The sequence below is a fragment of the Hippocampus comes genome, unplaced genomic scaffold, assembly GCF_001891065.2.
Source record: "Hippocampus comes isolate QL1 unplaced genomic scaffold, H_comes_QL1_v1.1 scaffold56, whole genome shotgun sequence".
Taxonomy (NCBI): domain Eukaryota; kingdom Metazoa; phylum Chordata; class Actinopteri; order Syngnathiformes; family Syngnathidae; genus Hippocampus; species Hippocampus comes.
This window is the reverse complement of record NW_017842056.1, coordinates 1,313,206-1,331,801: the sequence shown is the minus strand read 5'-3', so window position 1 is coordinate 1,331,801 and position 18,596 is coordinate 1,313,206. Positions and strand designations below refer to the sequence as shown.

Genomic DNA, 18,596 nt, shown 5'->3' with positions numbered 1-18,596 from the left:
GCATCGCCAGGCTACTCTTAATCTATGACTGCTGTAAACATGCAGGGTGCATGGTTGCCCTGTGCAGGCGGCTGACCGAACCGAGCCAAGAGGAACAAGTGAAGCGATCCAACTCGAAACACGAAATGAGTTTGTTTCTAGGGCCCCGAGCTGCATCGCGTCCACAAGCTAACAGAGCGACCAAGGCACTGAGGAAGTGTCATGCCGGCCCCAAGAACAAACCCAGGAACAAAGAGGTAAAGGTTTCTGGAAAGAGGACAAAATCGCTACATTTCTTTCGGAGCGCGAGCCGCGTCGGAGGAATGACTGTCGGTGGAAGCAACACGGACATGACATGACAGCAGCAAAAAAATAAAAATATTTGGGGCCTGCTTTACGAAGGGTTTGCACTAACCTACCGACCGGGCAAAATGTTCCATGGTGAAAAGCGTCACAGTTCCATAAAGTGCAAACCCTCTTTTAAAGATGGCGATCCCCACCGCTTTTATCCCCGTTGCCAACACGGCTCAATCTGTTCGAGTGCGTGAACATGCAATTTAGTGCCCGCTACTTGAGATTTTAGTCAATCAGGCCCTTGAAGTGAAGTTCGATACAGAAGGACAAAATGGAACAAGTTCAAAAGAAACGGACACAAGCAGATAATGACAACCGAAAGATCAGACACGATCGTGGAAAGGGTCAATGCTCAAAAGTTGACTTGCAAAAAAATAAAAACCAAAACTCATCAACCTCTCTGTCCAGTCAGGAGCTACGACCGCCCAAGTCACCACTTTCACAGTCGCAGACAAAGGCAGCTGTCTGTCGTAAAAAGATGCTAGCCAACCTAACTTGAACGGCAGTCTACTTCAAGGGGTGCCCAACTTTTTTTTTTCACCAAAGATCTACTATTCAAGTAACCCAACTCCCGCGATCGACCCGCTACTGCACATCCACACAAATGCTCACACACACGCGCCCGCAATGATGAGCAACAGCCATAACGGCCCCTGACATGAGCGAAACAGGAAAATAAAGTCGATACAAGCGTTTGTGAAAAAGCAAATCACCGTCTACCTTCGCGGGAGACCTGACGCGGAGGCACGAGGCGCACTTTAGCAGCGTGTTAAGTGCAGAAACGATCGTACGTTCACGTACCGTTTTAAAACGTTTCTCATGGCGCTCCAGATTCACATTCTTTGCCAGTGCCATCAATTAATTGCAGATGAGACAAACTTTGAATGAGAATAATAATAATAATAATGACAAAAAAAAAAACAAAAATCTATCGCAACAGCGCTTATCGTAGGCTGCATTAGCAGACTGCTGACCGCTAACAACTTCCGGTGATGGCGGTCACGCGCCATCATAGGTTAAAGGTAACCTGCTTGATTATATTTTTTTAAATGTTATGTTTATTATGTCAATACTTTTTCTTCGTGAAAGTGAAACCGATCGGATGTTAAGTGTACAGTGTACACCAACAGAAAAATCGATAATATTCATAACACGCACACAGACACACAATTTTTTTTTTCCCATTTCCCCTCGACACCCCTGGCGATCGACTTGGGACGAGACGGCGGACTACCGGTCGATCGCGGTTGACGTATTGAGCACCCCTGGTCTACTTCATTGTGAGATTGGAACATTCTAGAATGCAAAAATAAAATGAATCAGGTTGATGGTGACTGGTACCAGGAGGATTGGGGCCACCCTGAAAAGTAAAAAAATATATTATTAGGGAACACAATGATTAAGAATACACCCGTGTAAAGGAATGAGAGAAAAATAGAAGCAACCCAAGTATAAAATGAAAATGATGACCAGCATGACTGGAGTACCTCTTAAGCTTGCAACCCGTTATGTGGTGGAGCTGCCCCGGCGTTCCAGGTATCTGCACCGTGAAAAGGACACAAAAATGACGTTTAACCAGTCGACATTTGACAAAAGAGCAAAACGTCACAACAATGAGTGAGCCGGTTAAAAGTTTTCGATTTCCCCAACTGAAGCAAAGTTCTTTTGGGATTAGTAGTTCAAGCTTGTGAGTGAATGCTGACAATACATTTGCGCTGTTTTCGAGTGGAATCACTCACACTTGTGTCTGTCGCACAAAGTCTGCAAAATGTTGATCCCTGGCGCACAGCTCGATGATCCTCAGACGCTCCTGGATCTCCTGCCGGAGGTAAAAAAAAACGTCGAATGACTCAGAGGTTTTGCACATGGCTGTACGCATCATTGGTTTCTCCGGCACGACGTCGACCACTGAGAGCACTTGAGAGGTGACCGTCTCGTCAAAGACAACATGAGATGTGGCACACAAAATGCAAAACGTCACAAGACATGGAGACCAAACCACAAATGTCTCGCACTTCTTTGGTGAGCGCCATGTTCTGGTAGATGTGCCGGACCTCCTCGCTACTGAGCTCATTCGACGTTGCCGTGGGGCTGCTGTACTGGGGACAGTCATCGTCATAGCGACGGTAGTACTGGGTGGTGACGGGGTCGCTCTCAAACATGGGGTTAAATTTCGTGGCACGTTCCAGAGTTGGCACGCTGTCGCCTCGTCTGCAACACAGAATATTAGTCACTCGCACAAAGTTTGGACTTTGTCGAACCGCTTGAAGTGGTGTCATCAATTAAACTAATGTGTAAACCAGTGCTGCAAAACCCTTTTTTTGTCTCATAACAAAAAATAGCGCCCGACAATATTGTGTTCTATTAAAAGTCATAACACAACGACATAAAATGTAAGGAAGTCATTTTTGACGCTTTTTTGGGCATCAATTCGCTGGACATTGTGCTGCTCAAAAATGCTCAGTAAGCTGCAGAAATACTCGTTATTCTTCACAGAGGATAAAGAATGCATGCCTCTGAGTATTGTTATCTTAGCTGTCTACATGTGTTGCTCCAGCATTTATGCTTAAAAATCCATTGCTCAAAAGGGTACGACACCTAATGCTATTCATTATCCCATCCGTGGCGTTTTGCAGTCTTCTTTTATTTAGCTTGAAGCTAAGCAGACTTTAGGCATAGCAATGTGTTGTTTGACATGACACGTGTAAATCTCTTTGTTGTACATTTTGTTTGGCAGTGGGGAGTGTGGCATTAAGCAGTTTAAAGCATGATTTTTTTAGGGTTTTTTTTGTTAAGAATTAGTCAGAAGAATTGTTCACTATCTGCCAAACGTCTGCTTTGGTGTGAAGTGAGATGAGTTTTAAGTGAGGTCACTCTTGTCTCAAAGCAACACTATATACTGAAACGATGATCTCTTCATCTGCAAATTAACTTAGTGTGAAATGTGGGCCTGTTTAGTTGACCACTAAACTCACTCAACTGGGTCTCACTGGTGTAAAAACAAGCACTGGGTGAGCGACTGCCCCGACTCACCGCAGCGGATCCTCCATGTCCTCGGTGTCATACTGCTCACGCAGGGTCCTGGCCAGGAAGAAGATGATTCCTGCCGCCACCGCAAGGAAACCCGCGACCGAGGCGATGGCAATGCCGACCACCAGCGGCTCGGAGACGTACTCCTCGCAGTGTTCGCCGCGGTACCACCAGTTCTCTCCTACGCGGCACCTGCGGTTATTCAAGAGAAGTCAAGAAGGGGGCAAACCACAGACGGTGTGGCCCACGTGCCCTTCATGTGAAAGATTAAACATGCCTGGAACACATACAGTTAAGACTGGAAAAATGTTTCATGAGATTTGATGTTACAAATGAACCGTAACTGTGGGGCTGCGGTGTGTTTAACGGCTTTAAAAGAAAGTACGGTAACATGAAAAGTAGTAATGAAAAATAACGTCGGGACAGAGGTCACGTTTCCTCGGCTTTTGCTGCCGAACATGTTCACACAATCCTCAAATTGGCCCTTGCAACAAAGAAGTCTGACCTGCAGATGGCGCCCTTGCCGGCAATGATGTCGCATTTGCCGTCATTGAGGCAGAAGTCTTCCTGCACGTCACAGACGCTTTGGCAAGGCAGGCCGTCCACGCTCAGATATCCCGCGTCGCAAACGCACTCGGCCTCGCCGGACCAGCGATTGACCATACACTGCGAGAAGGCGTTACATGCCTGGAACTTGCAGGGGTCCGCGTTGTCACCTAGACAGGAAAACAAAATAAGCCTCATTCTTATTACCTACTTTTAACCATCACGCTGAGCTCCCGTCACTCTAAAAAAAAAAAGTATGTACAGTATAGTTGGATATATATTTACCTGACTCATTAAATTGATTGTATTGGGTTAAAACAGTTCCGTTTCGAGAAATGGAACTTTCAGATTTGACAACACAGGTGGAAAAAGTACTCTCACACTGTAAAAGTACAGATATGAGTATTTAGAAAAAAAAAAGACGAGTAAAAGTAGAAATGGCCTCCTGAGTTTACTCCTTTACTCAAGGTAAAGTAAAAAATAGACTTTGTTTGTGTTTTTTTTACAGTTAAATTATTTTTTAACAGGTTGGACGGCAGTAGCAGAGTGAACTGTGCAGATCGAGGTCAACAAGATGGCGCGGCTGACCAGTGCGACTCTGTTCCGCTCACGTTCCTCCCAGACAGATTAACTCGGTCGTATGTGACCTGACTGCTGCGGCGATGGCGTGTCAAGAGTCTTTGCACGCAGTGACACAACTCAGACCGGAGTCCTCCTCGACATTACCGTTAAACGGTTTTCGGTGGAAGTGACGGTTGACTGAACGGTAATACGCAAAATGTACACGATCGAGCTTGTCGGGCATTTCAGCTTTGAGATCTCAAGCGGATTAGAACCGTACAATGACAGCGAAGCTCAGTTTGTAAAGGACTGACTGCTTTGGGGACCAGCGAGTGGTGGGTAGTGCTTTTAAAAATAAGTCTGAATAAGTTAAAAAATATATACAGTAGTATACAAGTGTACCAATAATGCGTTGTATAAATGTTCTGCATTGAGTCAATTGTAAATTTATTTCTTAAAAGGGACATCTATGGAAAATGTACTTTTTAATGTTGGCATACAATTGTTTGCATCTCTGGAGTGTTATCCCATTGGTCATGTGTTAAATGAAGTCACCAACTAAAGTGTTTTTAATCGGCCGCTTTCTATGACGGGGTCGGGGGGTGGGGGGGGGGCATTTTGCACTTCCACCCCATTGTCGCATATGTACCAGTGGCTAATTTGAGTCATTTCCAGCGCTACAGACTTTCTCTGGCTATGTCTTGGATGCTTTCACAGCGAAGTTTCAGAGCCACTTTCAAGTGCTGGCCAGCGACTGACGGCTGGACTACCCAAAAGTAATGTCGTGTAAAAAGGCAAAAAGTGAGCAGGAGTTGCAGGGGCAGCAGGAGCGTCGATTTGCGCTCGTTTCGAACGTTAACAGTGGCTATTCAGCGGCATTCAATCGCATCGGTAAAATAGCAGCCTATGTTATAAAAACATAACAGTAATGACGATTTAAATAAAATCGAATTGTCATTTTTGTGGCATTTCATGCTTGAATTCAAGCTCAACCATCATCGCCTATCAATTGTCATCATTTGCAATCCGCAGCATTATTTCGTACGTCCTTGGATTAAAAACTGTGTGCATGTTCCAATAAATGAGCAAGAGGCTCCGTCTTACCTGACTCAACATCCAGCGAGTACTTATCAATGGCCAGGTTCATGGTCTGGTAGGCAGTGTTCGCAAAGTCCTCGAGGATGAGGAAGACAACATTGGCAACGCCTCGAGAAACCGGTTTGCCAAATCTCATCCGGCTATTGACCACAATACTGCCATTTCGGAAGTTGAGGATCTCTAAGTTCTGGAAGTTGTTGAGGTTGGACTGCAAGTATGGGACCAACTGAAAGAAGCACAAAACACGTCATATGTTATTCTCGCGACGGGTTTTCACTCCGTGGCGGACCAGTCCTCACCAGTTGTAGAAACCGTTGCTCCAGTGCTTTGTATTCGGGGGAGCTCTTGTTGAAAAGGTCCATCGAGAAGGCCATGTTGGTCACCCGGAGTCTGAAGAACACCGTCAGAGCTTGGATCGGCCTGGTGGGCAGCGCGATAGCATCCAGCTCGGAGCCCCGCGCCCCGCTGGAGTAGCCGCTGCTGTCACTTTCGGTGACCATGCCGCCGTACTGGAACACGTCAAGGCTGACGCCGATGCCTGTCACGCTCGAGGGGTTGCGCTGGACGGTCTGCAATTCCGTCGCTTCTGTGCTGTTCGGGTTTACCGGAGGCATCAAAGTTTCCGTTTTAAGGATTTCAAAGTTGGGGGGTTTTTCATCGACTTCTGAAGACACCGTGCCGAAGAGACCGTGATCTTCGTGATGAAGTGAGTCGTCGTCTTCGGGGGCTGAATCCGACACCCGAGTGAACGGTGAATCCTTCTCGGGAGAGAGGTCGATGGGGTTGGGGTCTGAACTGACGGGAGATAAAGTGATGACAGGAGCAGTGGCAGTAGCAGCGGTCTTTGTGACAACTAAGATTTCATCGACGGCCAGGTCTTCGTCGAGGGTAACGACCACTGGCGTCGGTGGAAAGAACGGGATATGCTGCTCCTCGAACACTTCCAGCTCATCGCGGTGGGTTTCAGGAAGTGGCAAACTCGGTTCTTCAGGTAAGATTTCCTCACGAGGCGTTTGAGGAGGTAGACCGTCCAAGCTTGATTCTTCAACCGCAATTGTTCTTACTTCTTCAACCGTTGGCCCTTGTGTGGTCTTGTCGGGGTCTTCAGACGTAATCGCTGCTGCGGCGTCAGTGTTTTGCTGCACAGCAGAAGCTTTTGTGGTTTCGCTTGTCACTGCCACTTCGGGTGCAAAACCCGGGCGCTCGTTAGACCAGGTCTGCAAATGAGGTGCGCCCGTGAGTGCCACCAAATTGTGTTGATCCTGCGTCACCTGAGACTCTTCGTCGAGGCCGGATGCTTCCACTGTTTTCATCGACAACTCAACTGTCAACGTGCCTTTCGGTGAAAATACGGGTGGACCACTGGTAGCCAAGCGTGGGTCCGTGCTGATGTGCGGTGTAAATAAGGCCTGATCCAAGAACGGGTTCTCAAATGGAGGAAGTGTGTGCAAAGGTGTAACGGGAGTAGACTCGGAACCCATGACGCCATCCTCTTTGCTGGTTAGTGACTGATCGAGAGTTTCGCCTACTTCCTGGATTCCATCATCTTCATCGGTCTCTTCCAGATCCGGTGGCGGTAGGACCTCCAGATGGCTTTCACCATAAAAGCTTGCTTCCAGTTCCCAAGACTGACGAACTCCTTCCTGCCCGTCTCCCGAGAAACCGGAGCCGGATCCAAAGTCCATTGTGACCTCAAGGCCTTTCTGAGAAGGTGGAGCTTTGGAAGCTTGGCGGTCCCCTTGGAAGGGTTTGTTTCCTTCATTACTCATGAGAAAACCCTCCTTTTCAATATTTTCATCAGCTGTCAATCATAAGAACGCATGCCACATTAAAACACTTGTGTGACAATGCATAGAACAGAACTCGATATGAGGAAACGTGTTGGAAATGATCCAATAAATGCCCAATCTAATAACTAATAACTCACAGTCTTGTCTGTTTGGCAGCAGACTTGGTATCCTCTCAAGGATCGGTGGAAACGTCGTACTCTCATCCACCGTGAAGACGTCGTTTTCGCTCACCGCTTCGCTCCTTGTGTCTTTCCACGAGTCAAACGAGTCAAAAAGGAAGTCATCTTTCTTCAGAAAACCGTCACCGTTCTCCATCTCGAGACTCGGCGCGTCGGGTGGTCTCTCCGCAGCAAGGACGTTGTCCTGTCCAGATGATGATGATCACAGATTAACTCATTCACTCCCAAAGACGGAATTTGCCGTATTTGCCGGCGAGTCACCATGTTGTCGTAGAGGTCGGCCGGTCGACTTGTCGGGTCCCCCGGAGGTAACACGTTTCCAGCTGTAGGACACAGACGGTACATTTCAACACCTCGTGAGTCTGAAGTCGATCAAGGTGAGTGTCAACTCCTCTCGTTCTGAAGAGATAAAAATCGAGTTCCGCTTCCAGTCACCGTTCTCTAGCAGCAGCGGGTCCGAGTGGGTCCCCAGACTGCTGTTGGTCAGCACGTTGTCTTTGCGAAGAGCTTCCGTAATGTAGTTGCGGAAGTCTGTGATGGTGTAAACGACGGTTGGCTCCTCGGCAGCCGCAGGGTAGCTCTTCTCCACCAGGTTGTTCTGCTGCGTGATGAAATCCATCGTGGCATTGGAGATGCCGTCACTACCGACCGCCAAAGTGATGGCGTAGTGGACATGAACCACCAGACCCCTAAAAAGACAACAACGAAGCAGAAACATATCGATTGGCCGCTGTCTCACTTCCTGGCTTGCTGCACATGCAGCAGTTTTTACTCTTTAAGGATGCGGCGGCCTTACCGTTCTAAGTCCTTCTGAGGTCTGAAAACAGAGAAAAGTACACAAAGAAAAATGGAAAAAAAAGTTCTCAACACAAGTCTGTCGGCAATTGTTTCAGCATAACAAGATCCGCACCTGAATTCGATGACAAAGGCGTTCTTGAAGCCTGGCAGCTTCTCAAAGGCGTCTCTAACCTGGACGTAAACCACCGTCAACAAAGATTGTTTTCATAACTTGTTTATACAGTCGAACCTTTTTTCAATGTTCCCACCCCTACGATGTTCACATTTCAAAGCCCCGATTTCAGGTCATTCATTTTCCATTTGCCGATTTTGCTTCCAGCGAACACCTTTAGAACGTCAACGTGATCATACCGACCAGATTTTTCCCACAAAATAATGAAAAGGCCTTCGCTGCCACGAACCGTGGGAAACAAACTGCCGCCGCGACCTTGCTGATGAACAAAATGTACGCCGCGGGACTCCCCTCTGTTGCTTAGCAACGCATTCAGATCGACTGCTACATTGTTGTCCTTCTCGAGGCATAACGCACGTGGTCTGAAAACACGTCTGGTAAACGGAAGCAAATCTCGTTGTCTGTGAAGGCTGAAATGGTCTACCAATTCCGAAAGGGAGACTCTCCCAGATGACGCTCAACAGAAATTGCCAATTGGTTGACGATTTCGAAAATCATCCCGAATGGCAACAAAATCACGGCAGAGTTCGAGGCCAACAGATCGAAAGTAGATCGTAAACGGATTCGGGAGGCGGCATATCCTGAAGTGGAGATGGCACTTTTCATTTGCTGGCTGAATGTTTTCCGAGATGACGTCGCAATGCTACACTTGTTTGTTTTATTTCTTTATATACACATATTTGTAATTGACATGTTTATACTGTATCACACGTTCATATTTTTACACCTATAAATGTTCATACTGCATTATACAGCGCATTTGGCGGCCATTTTATTGGATGTGGTTTTAACGAACGACCGAGGTAACGTACAGATTCGCTACGTCGCGAGGTTCGACGGTAAAGAACTTTAATGAAGAAAAATTGGCGACCCATTGAACATGAGCACTGAGACGATCAAGACCGTTTAAAATAATTTTGACACAAAGCTCAACTTGCTTGCGCACGAACGTACCCTGCGGATAAAGTGTCGAACTAGTTGCTGGTAGTGGACACTACTCGGGTCTCTCAGGGCTCCGGTGTAGGATTCTTCCCTCAGTGTCATGCTCAGCTCCACCATCTGGTCCTTCGGCGGCCTCAGGAAGTTGTCGATTTCATTATGAAGCTGAATGTGTGTAAGAACATGGGAAAGTTTTAGTGAAGTTGAAAAAAATAAAACAAAAATTGGTGATCTGCGATGCGTCTGACTCACCGAGTTCTCCTGCTCCTCAAAGGGGAAACGTAGCAAGTTGTCATCGGCCTTCAGGGGGCTCTCTGTGGAATCTGGGAAATTGCCGTTGTTGTATTCCACGATGTACGTTGTGGTGGCTGGCACGTAGCCGCTCGGTGTAGCCTCAACCTCGGCGTCACTTTCCGCAGTGGCTCTAACGACCGTTTCGTGGAAGGGTGCCTCTGTGCGTATTCCTGCTTCCGCCGCTGCGTCTGTCAAGATGAGCTGGACTGCGTCAGGAGGAACCTCCGCAGGACTGGACCTGGCACTTTCCGGGGAGTCATCATCCTCAGAGGAGACAAGTGGGCCGACATCTTTACCTGCAAGCTCCTCCTCAACTTCATGAACTATTTCTATTTTTTCAGCATGATCAACTTCGACTGCAGAACTCTGTGTGGTCATTTCCGAAGGACGCCCCGATTCCGAGTCTTCCGGAGGTTCTTCTATAACTTCCAGCAACTCTGATTTAGTGTCTGGCAGTAATTTCTCTGAACTATCCACAGAAATAACTGGACTTACGTCATCATCAGACTCAGCATGTGCCTCGCCAATGTTCGCTTGAATTACCTTGACCGGGTCTTCAGGTTCGGAACTTTTTGATGTGGATTCTTCTGTTATGTGTATCCTGTCATCCATTTCCTCCGAAGTTTCAGCCCCGGGTTCGGGTGTCGTCTCCGCAGATGTGAAGTCAAGATGCGCGTCGTGTGTGCCAGGTACTCCAGGTCCAGTTTCACCTCCCACAGATTTTGCTCCTGAAGGATCCGTTTCCTCCCCGAGCTTGATATCAAGTGCTAGTTGTTCTTCTTCCAGCATTTCCGTGACAACCTCTGCAGGTGGAATGGGCGCTTCGGCTGGATTTTCAGCAGCTTCAACAAGGCTTTCCTCTCGTGCCTCATCGACTAATTTGACACACTCTTTAGGAGCCACGATTGGCTCTTCCTCATTTGTGGCATCCTCGGCAACTTCGAGTGGATCTTTCAACGAACCGGTTTTCTCTTTTTCCAATTGTGTTTCTTCAGTCAGCACGTCTGCGAGAGATGGATCTGGAAGACCTTCCTCTGTGAAAGCGGTGACCCCTGGACGACTATAGTCTTGTGGGGCCTGGACAGTCGGCTTAGAGATTAGCTCTACAATAGCATCAGTAGGTTCCTTTGCGGTCTTGTCAGAGTGACTTTTGACATTAGAACCACAGCCGACAACAACAGAGTCAGAGGTCGACTCCACGGGAGCCTTCGTTAATTCCTCTTCAAGGACTTCTTCGTGTGCGGAGGCTGAAGGTTTCCAAGTTGGGGCCTCTTGGCCAGGGGTTTCTGCAACAGCAACATGCCAGCAAAAATAAACATGAAATATAAATATTTTTTTAAAAAAGAGATGAATCATATGGAATAAAGTGAAGATAAACCTTTTCGTCTCTTCACGCACAAACATAACGCACCGATGTCATCCGACAACAATGTTGTGAGCATCCAAACTTTCGACTGTCCCTCGACCCGTTTTTACCAAACCCAGACTTCGCAGGTCGGTTGTGATGACCCCTGGTACTCATCTCGCACTAAGCTCGGGAACGCTTCATCTTCTGGTCCGCCATTGACCAGGCTGTGGCCTGTAAATAGGCTTAATGAGCTATTCTGGGCAGAAGGGCGCATGTGTTCCGGCGCCCACTGCTTGCTCCTGCTTGTGGGGTGGAAGTGGACACCGACCATAGCCTCTCTTAACCGATTTCAAACTTGCGCGCACAGTTTTACAAAACACGGTCTCCACGTCCCACTTCCAGTTGACAAAATATCTCGATTCTCCCTGTTTGGAAAGTTTTTTCTTTTTTTGTGAATTGAAATTTTTACGATGATGTGGATGGCACCCGGCAGCACTTCTGCACCATCCCCTCTTCAACTTTTCTCCCTTATCGGCCGCCTTCCTGACAAAACAGAAATGTTCCTTCCTGGAACCAAACCAAGCCCAAGGGAAACGGTTTTACAAATTGACAGCTGGAGTTCGCCTTCCCCTCAGACGTTATAGCCCATGAGGCCCACATACACTCTTTGTGTGTTTCCAAGATTCTCAAGAAAACAAAAGCCAAATAATTGTAGGATTCTATGAAACTATCATCTGTTTGAGGACTTTCGGTCCGGATCTCAAATGCTCATATTACTGAGAAAGCACCAGTGAAAGTGACTAATCTCGGAATTAAAGGAACTGTCTTTAATTGGTTTAAATCCCACTTGTCAGATGGCCGACACTTTGTTCATATCAGCAATCAACGACTGGTCTATTACACACATTACGCACATTCACGACGGGTTTGTCTCGGGTACGCCGCGCATCACGAAGTGCAGTGTGAAAAGATCTTGACGCTGATGACACACAATTTTATTTATCAATGTAACATGAAGAAACCAATCAGTCATCCAAATTTAAGGCGTGCGTTTTAGAAACAATGACTTGGAAGACTGAAGATTTTTTTCTTTCCAATTTTCGACAAAAATCTAATTAGCCATAATAATAATAATAATAATAATCATACAGAGATGCTTTGGCACCCAGGAAGTACGAGGCAAGGTGTTCAATGACGTAATGTATAAGCTAGAGATCGTTTTGCTCCCCCCCCCCCGGCAGCACAGTGAGGACCCTTTGATTAGGATTTAAGATTCAGCTCCAACATAAAACAAGTCTTCATGGACAGCATTTTTTTCACATGTGAAACATTTTTGAATTCCTCGTCTCTATCCGATGCAGGGAAAAAAAAAAAACTAGTGCATCCTTGTGACCTCTAGCCTGGATTATTGTAACTCTCTCTTAGCAGGCTGCTCCATCAAATCGCTAAAGACTCTCCAGCTGGTTCCTAAATGTTGTGGCACGAGCACTCGAACGAGCAGAAGAGGTCTTGTTTCCGCTGTGCCAACTTCACGACGCTGGCTCCCTATAAAATGTTGAATGAAAATTCGAATTCACCTCGTCGGAAGGCACTAAAGTGGTGCCTTATGAAGCTACAAGAGCAACGGTTCTCAAACTTTCTGGGTCCCGGTGGGGACCCCTGAGGGCCGCCGCACACAGAGCGATGCGGCGAAATTTCCACTCAACATCCGTGCAGTGTGCTGGGTGCTTCCACAAGATTTCACGAGCGCCTGAGGCTCAGCCACTGGTTTTGTGTTGATTCAAAATTTGAATCTTAGTTGGGGAATATTATGATATACGGTATATTATGTATATATTATAGAATAATTCAACATTTTATGAACATAGCTTTTTTTCCCATTGGCTTCAAACATTGTTATTCTATTGTGCAACAAATGTAATATAAAATAAAATAACACAGTCAACTATTGGGAAATGAGGTTTGTTAAGTAACTCTTACTTAATGCATACGTCACAATCATATCAAAGCTTTTAATAAGCCCACAGCTAATGTAGGGAGAAGTAATTGGTTTAGTACGTCTCTTTTATTGGCGCAGCGCTGCCCATGTGTTACGTGAAATGATACAACAATAACCGATTGCGAGTTCTTTTTGAGGACCGTCAGGGCCCCAGTTTGAGAGCCGCTGCACTAGAACACGACACTGCCAAAGTTCAGATTTACACTGATTCCCCAAATCTGAGGAAGTAGAACAGAAGGAAGAACCTTCAACGATCAGGCCCCTTTTCCGTGGAAGCATCAATCGTGCGTCTGGGAGGCAGACGCTCTCTCGTCATTTTAAAAGCAGACTCGAGTAGTCATCTTTCTGGTCAGGGCTGACTCAGGTTTGTCCTGGGTCAACCCCGAGATAAGCTGCCGTAGGCCTAGACTGCCGGGGGGATCTGATGATACGCGGAGTCCGTCTCTCTCTCTCTCTGCGGCGGTTTGCATTCAGACTGTGTGCCGAAATGTACGGGCGGCATCCAGCAACGGGGAAAACAATGAAATGCGTTTTTTGTTCAATTTTGTTTGGTGGAGTCCCCGTCAGATTTATTCGAATATAAAATGTGTGCCTTGGATCGGTAAAGGTTGGGAAACATTTTTCGACTCCACTTTCTCATTTCAGACACATATACTGTATTAATAACGTCACCTGGTGCACTTAGTTCCATTTAAGAAACACCCATTGCCTGGGCCGCTCCCTCACCGCTAAACTGCCGACATCCCCATCCGTAGCACGACTACAGTCCTCGTGTGTTTCAGCTTCCCCATAATTGCCGCTGAAAATGCCAGCTCTTACAGAACTCTGCATTCAAGACACTGCAGCAGCTCCATGACCACGACTTTACTCTTTTTTTTCTTATATCTACCATAACGTCCATCCATCCATCCATCCATTTTCTAATCCGCTTATCCTCGGGAGGGACGCGGGTGTGCTGTAGTCTATCCCAGCTGTCTTCGGGCAGTAGACGGGAGACACCCTGAACCGGTTGCCAGCCAATCGGAGGGCACACAACCATTTAAAGGAACAACCATTCACAATCACAATCACAATCTGGAGTGTTCAATCAGCCTGCCAGACATGTTTTTGAAATGTGGGAGGAAACCAGAGCACCCGGAGAGAATCCACACAGGTACGGTGAGAACATGCAAACTCCGCACAGGATGGACGGAGCCGGAATCAAACCCCGCACCTCTGCGCTGTGAGGTGGACGTGCTAACCAGTCGCTCACCGTGCCGCCATTCTACCATAACACTTAAAACATATTGGTTCAGAAACACTTACTCCTCCAATTAACTCATCCGGCCGACCATCCACCCATTCAGTTTCCACTGCTTATCCTGTTCAGAGTCACAGGTGAGCTGGATCGTCTCCCAGCTTGCTTTGGCCAAGAGATGGAGTACATGCAAACTCCACACAGGGAGGCCGGAGCTGGAATTGAACCCGTTACCTCTGCACTGTGAGGTCGACGCGCTAACCACTGCACCACCGGGCCGCCCAATGCTAACAATATTGTTTGAGTATTAACAATCATTACCACAGTGACAATGGTTCTGGTAGCTTTCTCCCATTTCTTTTTTCCCGCTGTACCTTTCATACCACGACCACAATCCCTCCCACATCCCCTACTTTGACTTGAGTTCAGTACCACTACCACTACTACTACTACTACTACTACTACTACTACAAAGAAATGTACTCTTATACGGAAAGACGTGCTACTTTGTTGACATCAAAGGTTCACAGTGTCAGGTGACGCTTTACCTGGCTGGGCGCTGGTCAAAAGTCCTCCAACTGGAATGCCGGACAAACTTCCAGAACTATGGGACAGAAACACAAAGTAAAATGGGAGAAGAAAAAAAATGTTTCGTTACGTCGAATCTTTTCACACGTTAATGTATGCCAAGCGACAGAGCGCAGTTAGGCGCGTCACGTAAATGTACGCATGAAGCAACCATAAGCGGCGGAAAGGGATAGCCAGACGTTTTTGAAGTGGAGATGTTCAACACTGTGCGTTTGATTTTTGTGGCAAAAGGAACCCTCCATATTTCAGGTTATTTAGCCTATTTCAACATGGACAGCCATTTTTTTTCTGCTTCCCATCTACTCCAGTCATAGCAAAATAGCAGATATTTAAGATTTTCTGTCATCAAGGTCAGCACACAACAAACTGAAAAAATGAAAGCAAAACCAAGAGAAAGGTACAGCCTGCCATCTCTTGTGAATTGACACATGGAGGCCTACCTGCACAGAGGTGGGCCTGAGCTGATGGAAACACTGCAGCAGGTGAGGAAAGACAACACACGTTTTGTCAACAAGACATCAACGTTTGGTGAGCTTGCATGCTCCTCAACTGGTGTTCATTGTGTCTGCAATTCTGACTTTCTGTGGAAGGCCGCTCAATCGAGACTCAAGCAAACACGGGCAAATATTTCCGCTCTACGGAACTTGGAGACCACGGACATGCAAAAGAACCACAACCCTGCGCTCTTGACAAAGAAGGACCAACAAACATGGTACCACAAATTTGCATTCTACCCCACTCGGTATGTCTTGCTAAATGAACACAAATATGAGAGTCCCAGAGGATCAGGGAACCAATAATGCATGAATGCATTCTAGGATTTGTTGTATCATCACTCCGTGTTATCTGCTTATATATATAGCAGTCATGTGAAATTTTCTTATAAAGCATGAGAGACTGACCTGCTTATGGGTGCCGCCATGCCAACTCTCTGAAAGAAACATCCAAAGAACCTTGTTAGATGTGTACCGGCAGATCCGAAACCAGAACGAATAGGCGACTCACGCTGCGAATGAGTCGGAGGTGCTCCTCCGATTGACTGAAGAACCTCCCAATCTCCTTGATGCTAATGGAGCCATCCATGCAGCGGCCCACCCAGTCCCGATACTGGTCGCGTTCCGGCAGGTGGTCCCAAAATATCTTGAAGGCCTCCCAGATCGTCTCCTGGCACACTGGAGCACAACGGAAGCGCTTAAACCGGGAGTCACCAACATGGTGCGCACGGGGGGACCGGGTCGCCCACACAGACCACATGGTAGGGAGCCATTTGGAGGGGAAAAACAAACAAGCAAAAAAAAAAATTATAGATAGATAGATAGATAGAAAGATAGATAGATAGATAGATAGATGGATAGATAGATGGATAGATAGTGAGAGAGAGACTATCCCAGCTGACTTTGGGCGGAAGGCAGACTACACCCTGAACTGGTCGCCAGTCAGTCGCAGGGCACATATAGAGACAAACAAACATTCACAACCACGCTGCCGGGACACAAGTCAGGCGATTGGACCACTACACCATCAGCGCTTTCGAAGAACATAAAATGAAGGGTAATTTCAGCAAATTCGGAAGTGTGTATCAAACCGGTATCTCTTTGTATTAATCGGTGCCCAAGAGGTAGCTCTCAGTTTCAAGAAGGTTAGCGCAGCTTCAGGAAATCAGAACTCTTGCGACCCACCTATTGGAGACTTAACCATTTGGCTTTGAGTGACATCCGACCTCTCTGCCATTAGGTGCTTCTAATGATGCCAGATGTAGTTTTTAAGCTGGTTAAGACAAGCGCTTTGTGCATTTTAAGCGCAAAAGCCAGTCTAAAACGTCATCGTGGCGATTGGCACATTGTGACAAACCTCTGAGGTGAAAGTAGTTAAGGTGGTTGGAGACGGCTTGGTCGAGCGTCTCCTGACTGCAAAGTTTCACTCCGCTGGGAAACAGAAGGTTCCTTTTCCTGCGGGGCATGGATCCGTGATGCCTTAACAGAAGCCGCAGGTCTTCAGATGAATCCTCCGTCTCGTCGCCTGAGAGTGGCGAGGAAGCACAAAGTGACCACAACAGGTGAGCGACAAGCCTTTTCGCGGCGAGAAACTGACCTGTGTCCATGTTGACGCAGCCGGACAGAAGGAGCAGCCCCAACGTCCATAACCACAAGCCGCGACGCTTTCCCGCCATATCGAAGCCAAGGCCGCCGCTCACGTCCTCAGCTCATGTGTAAACGTCCCTCGCCCTTGTCCAGACGTGGTTTGGTGACGCGGCGGAGGGACGGAGCTCGCCGGGTGGCTTCGTCTCAGGTGAGCAGATGGAAGCTCTAATCCTATTTGTTAAGCTGTCGGGCTGGATGAGCGTTAGCGGGCAGACGTTATTTACTTGACCCGGCTTCTTCAATGTGTTTCTCGTGTCAAATAACCCAGCGGTTAAATGCCTCCAGAGTCCATCTTATCTTTATTTTAATTACAGTTCTCAAAATATCAACAACTAATGTTTCAAGTGGCCGTTATTATTATTTTTGCTCCACGGGGGATACCAAAAGTCTACACAACCCTGATCAAATGCCAACTTTTGTGATGTTACAAAATTATGATCATGTGATTAAACAAATTTAATGTGGCCGATACTCTGGCAGACTCAAGTAAAAAGAGGGGTATAAAAAAACAGTTGGGTTGCATAAGTGCGCACACCCTTTTATAACTGGGATGGAGCAGTCACATTCAAACTTGATTTAAATGGGACTCGGGACACACCTGCCTGCCTCCATTTAAAGTGCCAATCCCAATTCAATTTCAGGTGTTCTAGTAGGCTTTTTCTGCTTTTTTTTTTTTTTTGCTTTGTAGCAGAAATCTGGAGGGGATTTGTGCTTTCTACTGTTTATAATTTATGAACACATTTATGAGCTATTATGAATATTTATTCCCTCTACCTTGACTAAGGCCCCAATTCAAGTTGAACAAAAGTGGCCTCGATGCGTGCTGCTGCCACCAACAATGTTGTGTTTGTGCCAAATATACCTTTGAGAACTTCGACAAAGTGAAGGGAATTATCAATTAGCAGTGTGCGTTAGTTGTTGTACGTAATGAAATGAAATGCCATTTAACAATACCATCTAACTTTGATTGCAGTTCATCGTGATGCCCCGACCCCTTGAATAGCCAAGATATATTTACTCAAGTCCATAACCATCAAGAAAAAGTCAGTCTGAATCAAGAGTCGCACTGTAGCCTCATGAACGTTTTGTACTGTTTCAAGTCAATCAGATTTTCCCACTATTCCCTTCCGGTCAAATCAGCGCCAGATTCAACTCAAAGTGAGAACACGAATGTGATTCCAGCTTCCCGTAACACCTCCGCCACCCCTTCGTCAACAAGAGCGGACATCTTTTATTGGATAATGAGCTTAACAGATACCTGGGGACAAAGTCGAGTGCCGCAGAACATTTGTCTCAAGATCACAGCACAAAATACTCAACGTCACCCCCACGACGCTTGTTTTAGTTTGAAGTCGAATGGACGCAGCCGATCGGGATCAGTATCTTAAGGACAAAGATTATTTTTGGAGTCTGGGATTCAAATCCGTTAATCTTCCCCTCCCATTGAGCAGATTAGCCAAGGCTACGATGGCATGAGTACCACGCAGGATGCAGTGAGGCCCAGGGCCAAAGAGGACTGGAAAAAATGGAATTCATGGACATC

The 18,596-nt window shown here is 46.8% G+C and overlaps 1 protein-coding gene across 2 annotated transcripts; it reads right to left on the bottom strand.

Moving 5' to 3' along the window:
* Positions 1-360: 360 nt before the first annotated feature.
* LOC109510391 (interphotoreceptor matrix proteoglycan 2-like) lies at positions 361-17,918 on the bottom strand. Of its 2 annotated transcripts, XM_019860674.1 has the most exons (21): positions 17,004-17,918; positions 16,764-16,931; positions 15,918-16,084; positions 15,815-15,843; positions 15,353-15,385; positions 14,873-14,928; positions 9,699-11,026; positions 9,462-9,611; positions 8,448-8,506; positions 8,334-8,354; positions 7,973-8,226; positions 7,799-7,860; positions 7,496-7,721; positions 5,868-7,369; positions 5,575-5,794; positions 3,869-4,079; positions 3,367-3,555; positions 2,349-2,544; positions 2,073-2,152; positions 1,821-1,873; positions 361-1,693 (listed from the first exon to the last, which is right to left on the bottom strand). In XM_019860674.1, exons 1-20 carry the CDS (start codon positions 17,080-17,082, stop codon positions 1,840-1,842), a joined length of 5,064 nt encoding a protein of 1,687 aa, XP_019716233.1. In that variant the 5' UTR covers positions 17,083-17,918; the 3' UTR covers positions 361-1,693; positions 1,821-1,839. The 2 variants fall into 2 exon arrangements, with proteins under 2 accessions (XP_019716233.1, XP_019716234.1); XM_019860675.1 differs by lacking the exon at positions 15,353-15,385.
* Positions 17,919-18,596: the final 678 nt, after the last annotated feature.